Source organism: Helianthus annuus, chromosome 17 (genome assembly GCF_002127325.2).
Source record: "Helianthus annuus cultivar XRQ/B chromosome 17, HanXRQr2.0-SUNRISE, whole genome shotgun sequence".
NCBI lineage: Eukaryota > Viridiplantae > Streptophyta > Magnoliopsida > Asterales > Asteraceae > Helianthus > Helianthus annuus.
In genome coordinates, this window is record NC_035449.2 from 101,947,254 (window position 1) to 101,963,133 (window position 15,880).

General features: G+C 37.9%; 1 protein-coding gene across 1 annotated transcript; it reads left to right on the top strand.

The window, feature by feature from the left end:
* Positions 1-14,848: 14,848 nt before the first annotated feature.
* LOC110924747 lies at positions 14,849-15,419 on the top strand. The gene is made up of 4 exons (XM_022168739.1): positions 14,849-14,866; positions 14,958-15,020; positions 15,110-15,337; positions 15,408-15,419. Exons 1-4 carry the CDS (start codon positions 14,855-14,857, stop codon positions 15,417-15,419), a joined length of 315 nt encoding a protein of 104 aa, XP_022024431.1. The 5' UTR covers positions 14,849-14,854.
* Positions 15,420-15,880: the final 461 nt, after the last annotated feature.

Here is a 15,880-nt window from a genome sequence, read left to right on the forward strand (position 1 = left end):
AGAAGTGGACTTCACGAAGCCAGAAGTCGCATTTAGAAAACTTTGCGTACAGTTGCTCTTTTCGAAGAAGTTCCAAGATAAGACGTAAGTGCTGCTCGTGCTCCTCCTGACATCTTGGAGTAGATCAGAATGTCGTCGATGAAGACAATGACGAATTTGTCCAGGTAGGGTTTGCACCCCCTGTTCGTAAGGTCCATAAATACGGCAGGTGCGTTCAATAATATCAAACCATCCATCACATCAAACAAAGAAAAATAGAAGGTAAAATAATTCATAAAACCCAATACGATTAACGTTCAAACCAAACTTTGTTTGTGTAGCAGAAACATAATAAACCCAAAATAAGTTATAAATTCAAATATCGTTCATTGCGTCTCCTCGTCCTAACACGAAGGCTTGACCTCTTGCCTCGTTGCCATTGTGGTTGTTGTTTCCCCGGTTGTTGTTGTTGTTCCCGTTGCCCTGGTTATTGTTGTGGTTCTGATTCTGGTTCAACTGAGGACAATCGCGTTTGTAATGACCTTCTGCCCCACACTGGAAACATCCCCGGTTTCCACGCTGTGGTTGCTGCTGCTGGTTCTGTGGGGCTGGCGGTGGGAGTTGCTGGTTCTGATTTGCTGGCCGAGAGCTTCTACAATCTTTGGCCTCATGACCCATCTTGAGGCATCTTTGACAACGAACCTTATTACACTGGCCACTGTGATGTTTGTTGCAGGTGTTACACTTTGGGAGATTTCCTCGATACCCTCCCTGTTTGTGGCTGCTAGAGGAGTGCTGACTGGGACTCTGATAACTGTCTGTCTTTCGCTGCTGGGCTTGCGACTGTACTGATACTAATCCCTTGCTAGAATCTCCATCCCATTTTCTTTTACTTTCACTGGGAGTAGCAAGTGTAGTAGAAGCAGTAGCGGTAGTGGTAGCGCTGATACGCTTTGGCAGTTTGCCCTGGTCTACTGCCTGATCTGTGATGCGGTGTGCAAGGCGCTGAATTTCCTGGATGTTGTTGAGGTTAGCCGACGTCACGTGGCTCTGAATTTCTGGCGCCAAACCCTTGAGATACAACTCAATGCGCTTGTATGGTGGGTCTACCATGGTTGGACACAGCACAGCCAACTCATTCGACCTCTTGGTGTAAGCTTCAATTTCTGAACCCACCATCTTCAAATTGTACAACTCATCCTCCAACTTGTGGATGTCTTCTCTTGTGCAATATTCCCTCTTAATCAGTTCTTTGAATTCATTCCAGGGTGTGGCGTTAGCAGCTGCCAACCCTAAGATCTGTACTTGCGCATTCCACCAGGTGAGCGCAATCCCTTCAAGTGTGCCAGTGGCGAACTTCACCCTGCGAGCCTCAGGGCATTCACACATTTCGAAAACCGACTCGAGCTTTTCAAACCAGTGGAGGAGTCCAACTGCCCCCTCCGTGCCACTGAACGAGCTAGGACGACAGTCCATGAAATTCTTGAAAGTGCACCCAGGTTGTTGCTGAGCGGGTTGACCTATTGTGTACGAATAGGGCAAAGTTAAGTACAAGAATTAATGTAGGATCTAAAGATCCTAGTGTCTATACTACAGGATATACTACCTGCTTGTGCGGCTGCAACCGCCGCAGCAACGAGAGCCTCTAGCTGGGCTTGTGTCATGGTGATTCGTGCGGCCATTGATCTTCACATCAAAGGCAACATAAGTGAGAAAGGTTCGCGAATAGTGCGATTACAGAAGAGTGCAAGCACATAAGTATTCTCAGGCAATAACAAGTTGTGAGCAAGTAACGTAAGCATACTACGAGCAAAGTTCTATGCAATCCTAGCATGTAGGCAATAGACATAAACCTTATTACCTAGGATGTCGAGTCTTGCACGTGGAGCGAAGCGTCGTTGTGGATCGTTGAGAGCACTGTTCTGGTTATAGTCTGGTTTTAATAAAAACGTTTTCCCATATTAAAACCAAGTTCTCTATAACCAATGGCTCTGATACCAATCTGTCACACCCCCAAAATCCACCTGCGGAGTATCACCGCTTGGGAGCGTGACTGACCAGGATCAAGCCACCAATCATATTGAACATGCATTTAATATTAAGTAAAGTAAATGAAAACCATTCGTTCAATATAAAAGGTGTTCAAACAATAATTCATTTCAAAGCGTAGCGGAAGCATAGTAAATAAACCAGTAATAGTTAACAGTTTAAGTTTCATAATAGATCAACGGAAAAGCCACGATCCTTGTCCACAACGACCCGCTTCTCCAGAGCAAGCTCCAAGTACCTAGCGATCTGCAAGGCATGTAACAGAATGATCAACAAACTAGTTGAGCGAGTTCACATAAAGGAAATGCGTAATAGTAAGTTCGTTTGTATTAAGTGGCTCTACTGGGCCGTTTGTATATTTTACTGGTGGTGGTGTTCCACGTATCCTGTGGTGGTGTTCCACGTTTCCTGTGGTGGTGTTCCACGTTTCCTGTGGTGGTGTTCCACGTTTCCTGTGGTGGTGTTCCACGTTTCCTGTGGTGGTGTTCCACGTTTCCTGTGGTGGTGTTCCACGTTTCCTGTGGTGGTGTTCCACGTTTCCTGTGGTGGTGTTCCACGTTTCCTGTGGTGGTGTTCCACGTTTCCTGTGGTGGTGTTCCACGTTTCCTGTCCACTAGACTACTCGTAACTATTGGTATCCTTCACAACCGAGGATAGTGATGTGGTAGTCTAGTCATAGTGTCAATAGAGTATCTAATCAACCTTTCAATCCCATTCCCAACACCCCGGGAACCCCATGCCTTGGTAAGAGTGTGAACTCACCTTGGTTTGCTCGGTATTGCTAAAAATGTGCTCACAGTTAATTAATCTCGTCCTATTGTATACACGTATAGCAAGTCAGTTCATGGTCGAAATGTTACGCATGCAATTAATTGTTCACATAGCAGTTAGTTTGCACATCGGCACAGCACGTAGTATTGCACGAATACGTTCATCACTAAGCATGGCATGACAATTAAATCAACATATATTTTACATTAATCAAAGCATTTCAAAAATCCCTTACATCTTTCGATTCCAACTGTTATCTTTCGACATAATAGTGATCTTTCGACATATTATTTATCACAGTTATCCTTCGACTCATATCTATCCTTCGGTTCAAGATTATCCTTCGCTAACAATTATCCTTCGAGTAACAATTAACGTCAAACTATCTTTCGAGTGGAATACAATTCAGAACCTTATGGCCGACAAGTGCATCTCTAACCCTAACACTATTGGACCAGATATAATCATCAAAGTCACATGCATCGTCACAGTTGAATTGTTGCTCTCAATGCACAATTATTTCCATTCATATGATGACACTTTGTACACTAATAACAAGAGGTGATGAATAGAAAGAATATTACAGAAACAATCACAAACAGCAAACCCTATCCACCGCCCCACTTTCTGATTTGAACCCTTATGTTTCAGCCGACATTTTCAACCAATAGTTTACACCCATACCACAAACTTATATTCACCAATTCTATATATATACAAACCGACAAGGCACCTGCAACTAATATAAAACAATATGCTCGATGATGTTATTGGACCACAAGGAAAAGGATAATATTTATAATAACCGGTGGCCGACAAAACTCATGGTAATCATCATCGCAGAACATGCACAAATTACTTTATATATACAAGAGTATCTAGGGTGCTCTACTATGATTGGACCAACCTAACATGCTAGCCGCCAAATCAACCAATTGCCACACAACAATTGATTTTAATGTTTAATATACATGACATACTGACCATTCCTTTTTATTAATCCCATCGCCTCCATTCTCTTTGCACTATTCCCATATAAAACAAAATATTTTGGGTGACATTTGAAAACCATCTCAAAAGCTCATTGGACCAACCTATGGTCATGTAATAGTTTTAAAACAATTTCGATTACAATCAGAGTAAAATGGCGGCACATGTATATCATTACATATATTCCCATAATCACACTTTTGCATATATCAAGGCAACACAAGTAAACGAGAGTGCAATTAGTCAACTAACCAGAATAGTGGGTGCTCAATACAAGGGAACTTCGATGAAGAGAGGGGGAATGTGCTTGCCGTCGCCAATCAGGGAAGGGGTAGGGTTTGTTATAACATGATTGTGTGTGTGTTGTAGGGAGGTTACGTACAAGCCACATAACATATAGTGCTAATACCTTAAACCAGTGGGCCGAACCCTAAACATTACCAGCCCATTCCTTGGGTTGTCTAAAAAGGAAGCTGGGCCAGACTTGAGTTATGAGGGGGGCACATTCGGGTTTCAAGTGTATGATCCGGCCCAGTTGTAATTAATGAAGCCCACTTCATAATCTTATTTTAATATGCGCATACAAATACATGACCTAAGTAGTCGGGTACATAAGACACATTTGACGGTTTCACGTATAATAACTTACACACATATCACTTAATGAAACACACGTGTAACCTACTAAGTCTTGCATGATCATGAAATAAATAAAAGCAATTAAATATAAGGACACACGTCAAAGGTTGTGGAATTTAAGCAACGCTAACCTTGGGAATACGGGTTGTCACATGAACTAGTCCAAGGGACTACTGACAAGATAGCAAAGATACGAGACCGTATCAAAGCGGCTTGTGACAGACAAAAGAGCTATGCGGACAGAAGACGTAAACCACTACTCTTCGAGGTCGGAGACAAAGTCTTACAGAAAGTCTTGCCTTGGAAAGGCGTAGCTAGATTCGAGAAACGCAGAAAACTAAACCCGAGATACATTGGGCCATTTGGAATTCTAGAAAAGATCGGTACCGTCGCGTATAATTTGAAACTGCCAGAAGAACTCAGTAACGTACACGACACATTTCATGTGTCGAATCTTAAGAAAAGTCCAACAAATGAAAACAGTTATCATCCTAGCGGATGGAATTCACGTAGACGAAAAACTCCAGTTTACAGAAGAAACTGTTTAGGTTATGGACTGGAAAGTCCACAAGACAAGGAGAAGTCGTATTAAACTAGTAAAGGTCCGCTGGAACTCACGTCACGAACCCGAGAATGCATGGGAACGTGGAGTTCAGATCAATACAAAGTACCCCTCCACCTGGTCGAGAAGAGTCCTTTAAAGGATAACTCAACGTAAATTTCGGGACGAAATTCTTTTTAACAGGGGGAGAATGTGACAAATGGCAATAAACTGGCAATTCCGTACAAACTAATCACTATTTTATTTACAAAATCTCATGCATTTAGCGTAATTTAATTACGTAACTGTGTCGTATACTGAATATCAGTGTTAGGACAAGAAAACAAAGCTAAAACATATGCTGGTTTTCGTCATATTTCGAAATCAGTCAAACAATGTCCTAAAAGTGTTGGTAAAAAGTGTTGCGTGCACTATTCACGGTCACACTATTCATGCCAGCAAAACCGTGAAAACAGAACGAAACATTGAAAAACGACACACGGATAACATAACTGAGTCCATTATAATAAGAAAACAATAATACGAAAGCATATCTTGCAAAGATACAAGACCTTCCGGTATAACGCCCTAATTGCAAAAATGTCTATTTCGGCTAAATATAGCACTTTTAACTTGTCCGAACCCATAACAAAGCATTTCCGGGACTTCGGAATTATGTCACTTGATGAAAAACACACTAAAACATTTTAAGGATATCAATGAGATGACCAGAATCATAAGCTTCTGATATTATATCGCTATGCATTAAACTAGTCCGTTAGCGAACCGACGAGCTAGTAAGCAGTATTTCTGTCATCGTAACAACCAAATGAAAACTCTAGTGAACTAGTTAAGCCTAATTTGGAACTCGGAACCACTTCCTACATCGTTCGGATGTGAAATAACAACTCGCGACAAAATCCGTCGGTACGCCACAAAAGTGCCGTAAACCCACCGACGACCGAACGAAAGGCATCCAAGGCATCAAAACATGATTTTTTACTAGTTAATAATAATTTTGGTTCCGAAACACTAATTACCCCTTAATGGTGTAATTAAACCTCTAATCACCGTACTTGGTTAATGACCAAAATATCTATATTTTTAACAATTTTTCTAAAAAAATTTACATAATACCCCCCCCCCCATCATAGTTGGTGGATTTGATGTGGGTCCCACCCACAATAATTGTGTTGAAAAATTGAAGATTCAAAGTATGGAAACATATATGGAAAGTATAGTTTTAAAGTATTGAAAAGATAGGAAATTATAATAAGTAAACCACACCATTCCTCATACTTCTCAAACACTTTTCAAAGAACAAAATTTCCACTTTGGTTCCCTTAACTCACGGCTCCAAGCACCCCCTTTAATCCCACCATAAATCACCATTAAACACCATAAATACTCACATTCAAGGCATTCCAAGGTCATTAATACAAGGGTTAAGCATGGAGCATCATTAAGGACCTTTTTGGGGCCTTAATCACTTCTTAATCACCTTACTTGGCTTGTGCAAAGTTTTAAGTCTTCTAAACACCATATTTAAGCTTCTTGTTACTAGTAGATTACAAAAGTACAAGTTAATCATCTTAAAAATTAATAAAAATCAAATCAAAAACCCTAATCTCAAAGCTAATAATCTACTAATCTAAACTTATTATGTGGTTATTTGAGTAGATTAGTGTATCTAGTTGATGAAATCATGTTCATTATATTGATTTTGTTAAAATTAGTGGTTTAAAGTTTATATTTATGATGATCTTGTGATTTGTTTTATGTAGTATTTTAGATTAGTGTTAATCTAGCTATAATACACTTAATAATGTGATTTAAACATTTATATGTTTAAATCATACAAGATCATCAACTTCAAAGATCATGAGTATTATATGTATGAACTTGGATTAGTGATTTTTGGAAGATAAGACATGAATTTGTTAAAAACACTAATAACTTGGTTTTATTTAAAACAAGTTTATATGAAAACATCCATAAAAAGTGTGGTTTAAAAGTCTTGGAAAAATTGCTAATAAAGTTGAAAAGTAGTTAGCTTTAAAGTCTTGAAAGTTAACTTAAATAATACTCATGAGAAATCTTTGAAGGAATATGTGATTACATGTGGTAAGTATGGTTTTGGTGATACTTGATGAATTAATGGTGATTTGGAAATTGATTTGGTGATTTAAACACGTTTGGAAAACGTGGGAAACGTCGTAGTTTAGGGGAAACTATGGCGAATTTTTCTAAAAATCTAATTGCGATTAAAAATGGGGTTAAAGGGTGATTAGCAAAGTTAAATGCGATTAGTGTTCTTAAACGTCATTATGGAAGCTTTGATGAAAATGGTTAAGTCTCAAATATTCAAGAGTTCTTATGAACTTGAAAATATATTTTTACAAAAATAGATGGTTAAAAATAATAACCATGTAAAAGTTTAATTTTTGGATAAAAAAAAATTATATATTTTGAAAACTCATCAAGTATATTCATTATGTGCTATGTGTACGTACATAGATACCTTTAGGGTGATCAAAATAAAACACTCATAATTACAAGAAATACTTGTATGTAACAAGTATAAAAAGACACCAAAAATACATATACATGTTTCCTACATGTTTCAATGAAATGCTATTAAACGGACGAATAAACGAAATGGTCGAAACAACAATACATAACACTTGATGACGACAATTTGGGCGCATCGACACCGTAAACAAGTTACTACAAAGTCGAGTCTAAAATAACATATTTTGGACGTTTAAACGAGCACATATGTAAGCGACCTATAACAAGAATCCGGAAAGTCGAAAACTATTAACTTTACCAAGTATTTTTCATAGGAAAAATGAACTTATTTAAAGTTTGCTACTTATTAACATTTTGGTAAAAATTACAAGATTATGTTAATGGACTCATAAAGTTAGAATTGGGCCTATCAAAGTTAGTAATGGGCTAGGCCCAAATTCCTTAATACATGGGCTAGGGCCCAATGGCAATATAACATGGGCTCGGCCCAATAACAGTAAAACATGGGTTAGGCCCAATAACATAGATAACATCGGCTCGGCCCAATAACAATAAAACATGGGTTTGGCCCAATAACATAGATAACATGGGCTCGGCCCAATAACATTAAAACATGGTTAGATACGATAACATAGATGACATGGGCTCGGCCCAATGACATGGGCTCGGCCCAATGACATGGGCTCGGCCCAATGACATGAGCAAAGGCTCAATGACATGCGTGCACTGCACGAGGACGTGTGAAGAACGAAGCCGATCACACATAAGTCAATACACATAGAATACATGAATACGCTTATGAATTCAATACGAATAGAATACATGTATACACATAACAATCGAGCGAGTAAACTATCAACGCTCTAGAATACAAAGTTGTTCCAAAAATGACAAACGAGAACGTAATAAAGAATTCAAGATGAACAACTTGTATGAGGTCCGAAAGACCTAGTGTCTAACGAGATTAGTACACATGTAGGTTATTGACACGTACGGACGCTCACTTCGATATCATAATACATGGAACGCAAACTTGTGAGTTCATGTCCCTCCTTTCACTATTTTCAATGTTTTGTTTTCAAAAACATCGAGGGGAAATACATGCTAAAACTATTGGTATGTTAGTTACGGAGTAGTAGATAACATGATCAATGTGCATAAGTAGGGAGATAACATTAGTAACCATTAATCACTTAGTGACCAAGGTGCAAAAGGTGTAGATCTATTGGGCTTGAGGCACGCCCCACTCCTGGTTGGTATACCCTGGAGTGCTTTTGTGATCCCAAATGATGACAAAGTGTTCTCGGTTTGGTTATTTACTTATGGTACATTATGTCAGGGGCTCGCTACCCACTGATAGATCCTTAACAGACTCCATGTATGAATCAGAACATACCATGATTACAAGATTTCATTTTCATGAATACTACGATTACAAGATTTCATTTTCATGAATACTACGATTACATATGATAACAAAAACTGCATGAACTCGCTCAACTTTTGTTGACGTTTTAAAACTACATGTATTTCAGGAAACAAGTCTTGAGCCGGTGATACATGATTGGATGCAATGGTTACCTTTCTTACGTCACACGCAACACGCTTTCGCAACTAGCAGGGTGTGACAAACAATTACAAATTTATCCAAATATGGTTTACAGATCCTGTTCATCATGTCCATGAATGCTGCAGGTGCATTAGTTAACCCAAAGGGCATGACTGTAAACTCATAGTGTCCATACCTAGTTCTAAAAGCAGTTTTAGGTATGTCTTCTTCTTGAACCTTTAATTGATGATATCCGGAGCGCAAGTCTATCTTAGAAAAGTACCTAGCGCCTTGTAATTGATCGAAAAGATCATCAATCCTAGGTAATGGGTATCGATTCTTAATTGTAACCTTATTTAGCTCTCTATAATCGATACACATTCTCATTGATCCATCTTTCTTTTTCACAAACAACACTGGTGCACCCCAAGGGGATGAACTAGGTCGTATAAATCCTTTGCTTAGTAATTCAACTAATTGCTTCTTCAATTCTAGCATTTCGGTAGGAGCCAATCGATAGGGTGCTTTGGCTATCGGTGTAGTTCCTGGAATTAGATGAATCCTAAATTCTACCTCCCTATCTGGTGGTAACCCAGGTAAATCTTCCGGAAATATATCTGGGTATTCTGAGACTACAGGAATTTCCTTAAGTTCTTTACCTTTAGTACTAATGATTACTGAAATCATATATACTATTCCTTGTTTTCGTTCATAATTAGCAACTTTCATTACTGATATGAACTTCAGTGGCTTTCGAGGTATATCTCCTGTAATCATGATTACTTCTCCAGTAGGTGATTGAATTTCTATAGAGTTTTTATCACAAATGATTTGAGCATGGTTGGCTATTAACCAATCCATTCCTAACACAACATCAAATTCAGCTAATTTCATAGGTAATAGGTTTGCAGCAAATTTATGACCTGAAAGTTCTATTTCTACTTTTTGCAAAACCTGATTGATTTTTATTGAATTCCCATCTGCGGTTTCGACTGCAAAAATCTGCCTAATGGTAGTTAAGGGTAACTTAAGAGCTTGGCAGAATGAAGTATTTATAAAACTTTGGTTTGCACCAGAGTCAAACAATACTTTTGCATAAACGTCGTGAACTAAAAACGTACCGGCTATCACATCCGGGATGAGCTCTGCTTCTTGAGTGGTTAGCTGGAATGCTCTGGCATTCTTCTTAGTAGCTCTTCGGACGCCTTGGTTTTGTTGTCTACTGGTTTGACTAACTTAGGACATTCTGTTTTGAAATGTCCGGCTTCCCCACAATTGTAACAAATTATGGATTTCTTTCTGCAGTTTTCTTCACGATGTCCTATCGTTTTGCAAAAATTGCAAATTTTATTACATTTTCCAAAATGTTTCTTTTTGCAAATTTTGCAGAATGGCAAAGTTGAAGATTGCCCTGTTCCTCTTTTCTTGAAACTACTATTACCCACCCTAAATCCTTGGGTAATTTTCTGAGCTAGTTCCTTCTTCCTGTCTTCATCTCTTGTGCGTATCAATTCATCAGTCAGGGTGTTAGCTAATTCTACAGCATTGTCATTAGTGCGAGGTCTCGCAGCCTTAACGATATTGCGAATTTCGCTAATTAATCCCCAAATATAGCGAGAAATGAGTACCGGTTCTGGCGAAGCCAGTGTTGGTACCACTCTAGCATATTCAAAGAATGTCGAAGTATAACCACGACAATCCACACCTATTATCCGATGAGTTAGGAACTTATTGGCCATTTGTTCCTTTTCATACTCAGGAAAGAATTTTCTTTCTACAAGATTTTTAAATTCTTCCCAAGTTATAGCATAAGCCCTATTTCTTCCTTTAGCTTGTAACACAGTGTTCCACCATTCAAGTGCTCATTCTTTAAACAGATTTGATGCGTACATGACCTGATCATCTTTGGCACACTTACCTATTGCAATTACTGCTTCGGTTTTCTCTAACCAACGCAGTGATGCAGTTGCCCCTTCATTGCCTACAAATTCAGTGGGTTTACAAGCAAGGAATTCTTTGAAAGTGCAACTAGGTGTTGCAGCCTTCAGTTTCTTAGGGAGCAGCGTGTGCTGGGATTCATTATCATGATTAACATGATTATTGCCCCCATTTATACTATTACTGAAGTTATCTTCAGAAGTACGTTTACTAGGAATGATATGTTGCGGTTCGATTGGACTTTTTACAGCAGCAACGAATGCTGGAATAGCATTGGCTATCCCTTGAGCAACAATATTTTCAATATCTTGTCTAGTCATATATTGATCCCCTGGATGTTGCTCCGACTGATTAACCTCATTTACCGGTTCATTACCAATATTTGCCATCTGATAATATATATATAATTTTTATTAGTATTTGATAAATAGCAATTATACACAAACAATCAGACAATTTACAATACACGTATAGTCAAAACTATCGATTTCTCGATTCTATTTTATATTGGTTATAGTATGCATCAATACACACCAATATTTTACAAAGTTTTATTCGTAGTTATGTTACAGACTGATTTCACTATTTCTTTTACTATTACACAACTATAGTTTTACCACCCTCCTATCTCTCGCCACTTGTCGTCCTAAAAACGAAATTCCCTTTCATCATACTTCCAGGCAATTTGTCCCCCTATCTCCCTGATTCTATTTCCTGCATCCATCAATTCTTCACCATAATGGCGAAGTTCAGCCATATTTTCGTTACTCATTGGTGGATTAGGTAGGGGTTCTGGATCGAATTGTGGAAGAAAGGAATAAGGGTCGTTGACAATATTTTGAAATTGCCAATCATTCGTCCACCATTCGTCCATTTCTACAGGTTGAGAGTGGACTATTGGTTCCGGGATTGCTGGTTCAAAATTCATAGGGAGTAGATTTTCACTAGGATAGGTAAAAACATTCGTATTGACGGGCTGAATAGTCTCACAGCTTGCCAATAGGAAATCTATTTCCTCCTGAAAAGTTATTCCCTGGTTTTGGTTGGAGCTCTCTCCAATTTCTATTTGAGTTGGTCTAGAACCTTGTCCTACTTCCATTTCTATATCTTCAGAATATTACTTAAACTGTTTTTCCATTTGCCTAGAGTCTTCCTTAACTTCAGTTTCCATCTCTTGCTGTTTAGTACTTTCTTTGATTACAATTTCTTTTCCTTTTTCTAAAGGGTTGTTTATTTTAGGAAGTTTTGTGGCTGGCTTTTTCCTACGGATACGACTACCCCATACATAATTCTTTCTTTTCTTTCGTTTTGGCTTTGTCAAAGGTGGAGCATTGAATTCTACAGGTTGTTCCACATCAGCAAAGTATCCAGTGAAATCTTTGGAAACTTCTACATTCACCGGGTAAAGATCGAGGTTCTGAAAGGCTTCAGATATCTCATTCATGCTGTGTAGCATATATGCAAAATGCACAAAAATACTAAGTTAAAACTTTGGAACAAAGTTTAACAAATAAACATTGAAGTTTTATTGCACACTATTTGTACAAAATAACAGGAAAGAACACACTCGGATTTATTCATTTATTTACTGGGAAGTGCTATTACTATACTTAGGGTTTTTAAAGATTTGCATGTTCTGCTACTGTAGCTAGCATATACAAATTTGCCCATTTCTCATCTAGCTTGTCTTTCCAAGGTGATTTATTGATTAATTCCTGGGTTTCCTTTTTAATCCTCTTTTCTCGGATTTGCTCTTTACTTTTCTTAATAATCATACTCCTTTTTCTAGGAGAAAGCGGTTTCTCATATTGTGCTTTTCGCACAAATATTCCTTCTTCAGGAATTGTAGGAAGTTTTGAAGATGAACTTCCCTCTTCATAGACTGACCTATCTAATTTAAGATAGATATCTTGCAGCTTTTACTTACCCATACTGTAACTAACAAATAATCAGTTTAATAAAACACATAATCACATAATAGTAATCAGGAAAAATTAAGTATCTCTAAATACTTAATTAGCTTAACTCAGTGGCTCTGATACCACCTCATTTCTGTCACGGCCCCCGACCCGGTTTGACCCGTTTCAGGCGCCGCGGGACAGAAATCCCGTTATATTTATTTAATTGAGTTTAACAGCGGAAGTTTATTATCAGGATCGTTGTAAAGCTAAATTTTCCCGATTATTTTATTTCACAACTCGGGTTAAAATCTCGGTAATTTACAATAACAAGATTTTACTGAGAAATCTTTATTTTTACAAAACATATTTCTTTATTTTATAATGAGCCACTTTCTTAAGCTTGAAATGCTCCCCAGCACTTTTCCTGAATTACAATAGATCACCTGAAACATGTTTGAAAAAGTTTTGTCAGCGGGAAATACTGAGTGAATCATTCAGTTTACTAAAATGACTCATTTATTATAATTTACAGTATTAAGAGTTTTTACACATGTTTCTGATATCTACCAACTACCCACAGTATTTGTCACTCGACCGGATCTGTGACTGTGGTCATATCACCATTGGCTGCCCCAATGAATGACGTATATCACTTAATTTTAGGTTCGCCCACCTAATGTGATTAAAACAGTAGTAATGTGCACAATACCCCACATACCGGCTGTAATTTGGTGATTACATAAACTTAATCACTGTAATTTATAATTCTGAAAATAATTTGGAGTATTGTAACACAATTGATAAAAAGAGAATGACTCACAAACTGTGAGAAAAGAGAATGACTCACAAACTGTGAGAAAAGAGAATGACTCACATTGTAGATTTAACACGGGCGGAATATGATTTAGCCTTGTTAACCTAATTTAATAATAATGCACACAAAACCGGGTTAGTGATCAATACAGCAGTTACGATAACTCACGAGATCAAATTCTCACAACGAACGACAAAGTGCAATAGTTAAACATCCATCGATTTAACGACGAACGACAAAGTATAACCCTATGTGGGCGGCACTTAAACATCCATTGGATATATTGATCAGACGGAAAATGAATCGTAATAGCGATCGAGTGATTACCCTGTTTTGCGGCAGCAATTCAATACTCGTGTGTGTTTAATTGTAATTCTATTGTGATATCTCGACGTACAGAAGGCTTTTGGCCGTCGTTTTAACTCCAGAAAGCAAGTGCCAATGTCTCCTATTTATAGTGATTTTTGGACAGGCTTACGGACCGTATGGCATTTCCCCTTACGGTCCGTAAGGGGTGCAGTCTAATTACATAGGCTAGCTGGGTACGGGACTAGCTTGCATGACTCATTTATAAAACGAATTTCAATCTGTACAACGAATATTATGGATAATTATCACTAGGGTTTAACCCCCCTTGAGTTTTAGGGGCCCTGATCCTGATTCCAATTGTTCTGGAAATTTTAGGGTTAGTGCAGAATTACTTGGGTGTCTCAATTAGGGTTTTCTTATTGACTAATTATCATTCTAATTATTGATTTTAATGAGAGTTATTACAGCTAATCAGGTTGATTTCTTTAATTAGTTTAAATTGGGTATTTTTTATTTGAATACAAAATGTTGCGATTCTTCCTATACTGTATTACAAGTTTTAGAAACAAAAACCGTGCTTACAGTTTCGATTTTGATATGAATATTTCTTATAATTGTTCTTAAGGTTTTGATTTTGATTTAGTTGCTATCAATATTTCAGTTCTGTTCAAGATTCCCTCTTGATAATTTTTGTTGTGTATTGTTAGGTGATTTTGGTTGTGTTAGTTTTTGGGATTAATAGTTCATAACATGTTTCACTCTAAAGGCAGCATTAACAACTAAATCTGCAGATTATGTTAAAATAAATGCTCATATTTTGTAGTCGATGCATTATCCTTCAGATGAAGGATTCCGTATGTTCTTATGCATTTTGATATAGGTTTCTTCGTTAGCTGTCATTTAATCTTATACAGTGAATTATTGCTTTTTTGGTTTGTGCTTTAGGTTCTAGAGGAGCCATCCGACACTCGTATTCTTGGCATTGAAGATTATATACAAACTCCGGGGGTATGTTTGACAGTGAACAAATTGAGAAATTTTGTTATCTGAATTTTCATTTAATAATGTGAATCTGATAACTAACATTATAATTGCAGGTAAGTAGCGGGAGGTTGTCGGTTGGTATGACGCCGAAAACTTTACGGCTTCCAAAACAGGGTGAGATGCTTCTGTCTGTCCATGGTTCGCCGCTTGGTGTTTACAAGGAAAATAACATGGATGCAATACACGGTAAGCTATTTTCATTTATTTTAATTATCTTTTTCGTCAGTACAGATAATTTTTGCTATGCTGTATTGCTTCACACTCCTGCGAAATGTTATTTGGTTTGTGTTTTGAGATAGACTTTTCAGTTAATGTAAGATTATTAACCATCATTTGATAATTCATCTGTAGATACTGCTATAATAATATTCATCGTATTAAAAATGTATGTTGCGTGTTGTTTTGTTATGCTTAAGCTATTCGGTTCAATTTATCATGCTATTTGCTTGCTTTTCATTACACCTGGCAAACGGGTCGGGTCATGGGACAAAACGGGTTCGGGTCAAAATGGGTCAATTAAAAAAGGGTTTGTTTTGGTTCGGGTTGGAACGGGTTTGGGTCAGAACGGGTTGGGGTTGGAACGGGTTCGGGTCGGAACGGGTTCGGGTCAGAACGGGTTTTGGGTCGGAGCGGGTTTCAGGTTGGGTTGGTTAAAAATGTTTTTTTAAAGAGATTGTACATCAAGGGGCAATTTTGTTCGGTTCGAAACGGTACTAGTCGAAACGGTACGGGTCGAAATGGTTCGCGTCGAAACGGTACGAGTGGACCAACAAAACGTATGATTTAGTATGCGATTACGAAGACTTTGGTTACAGGTCAGTTAC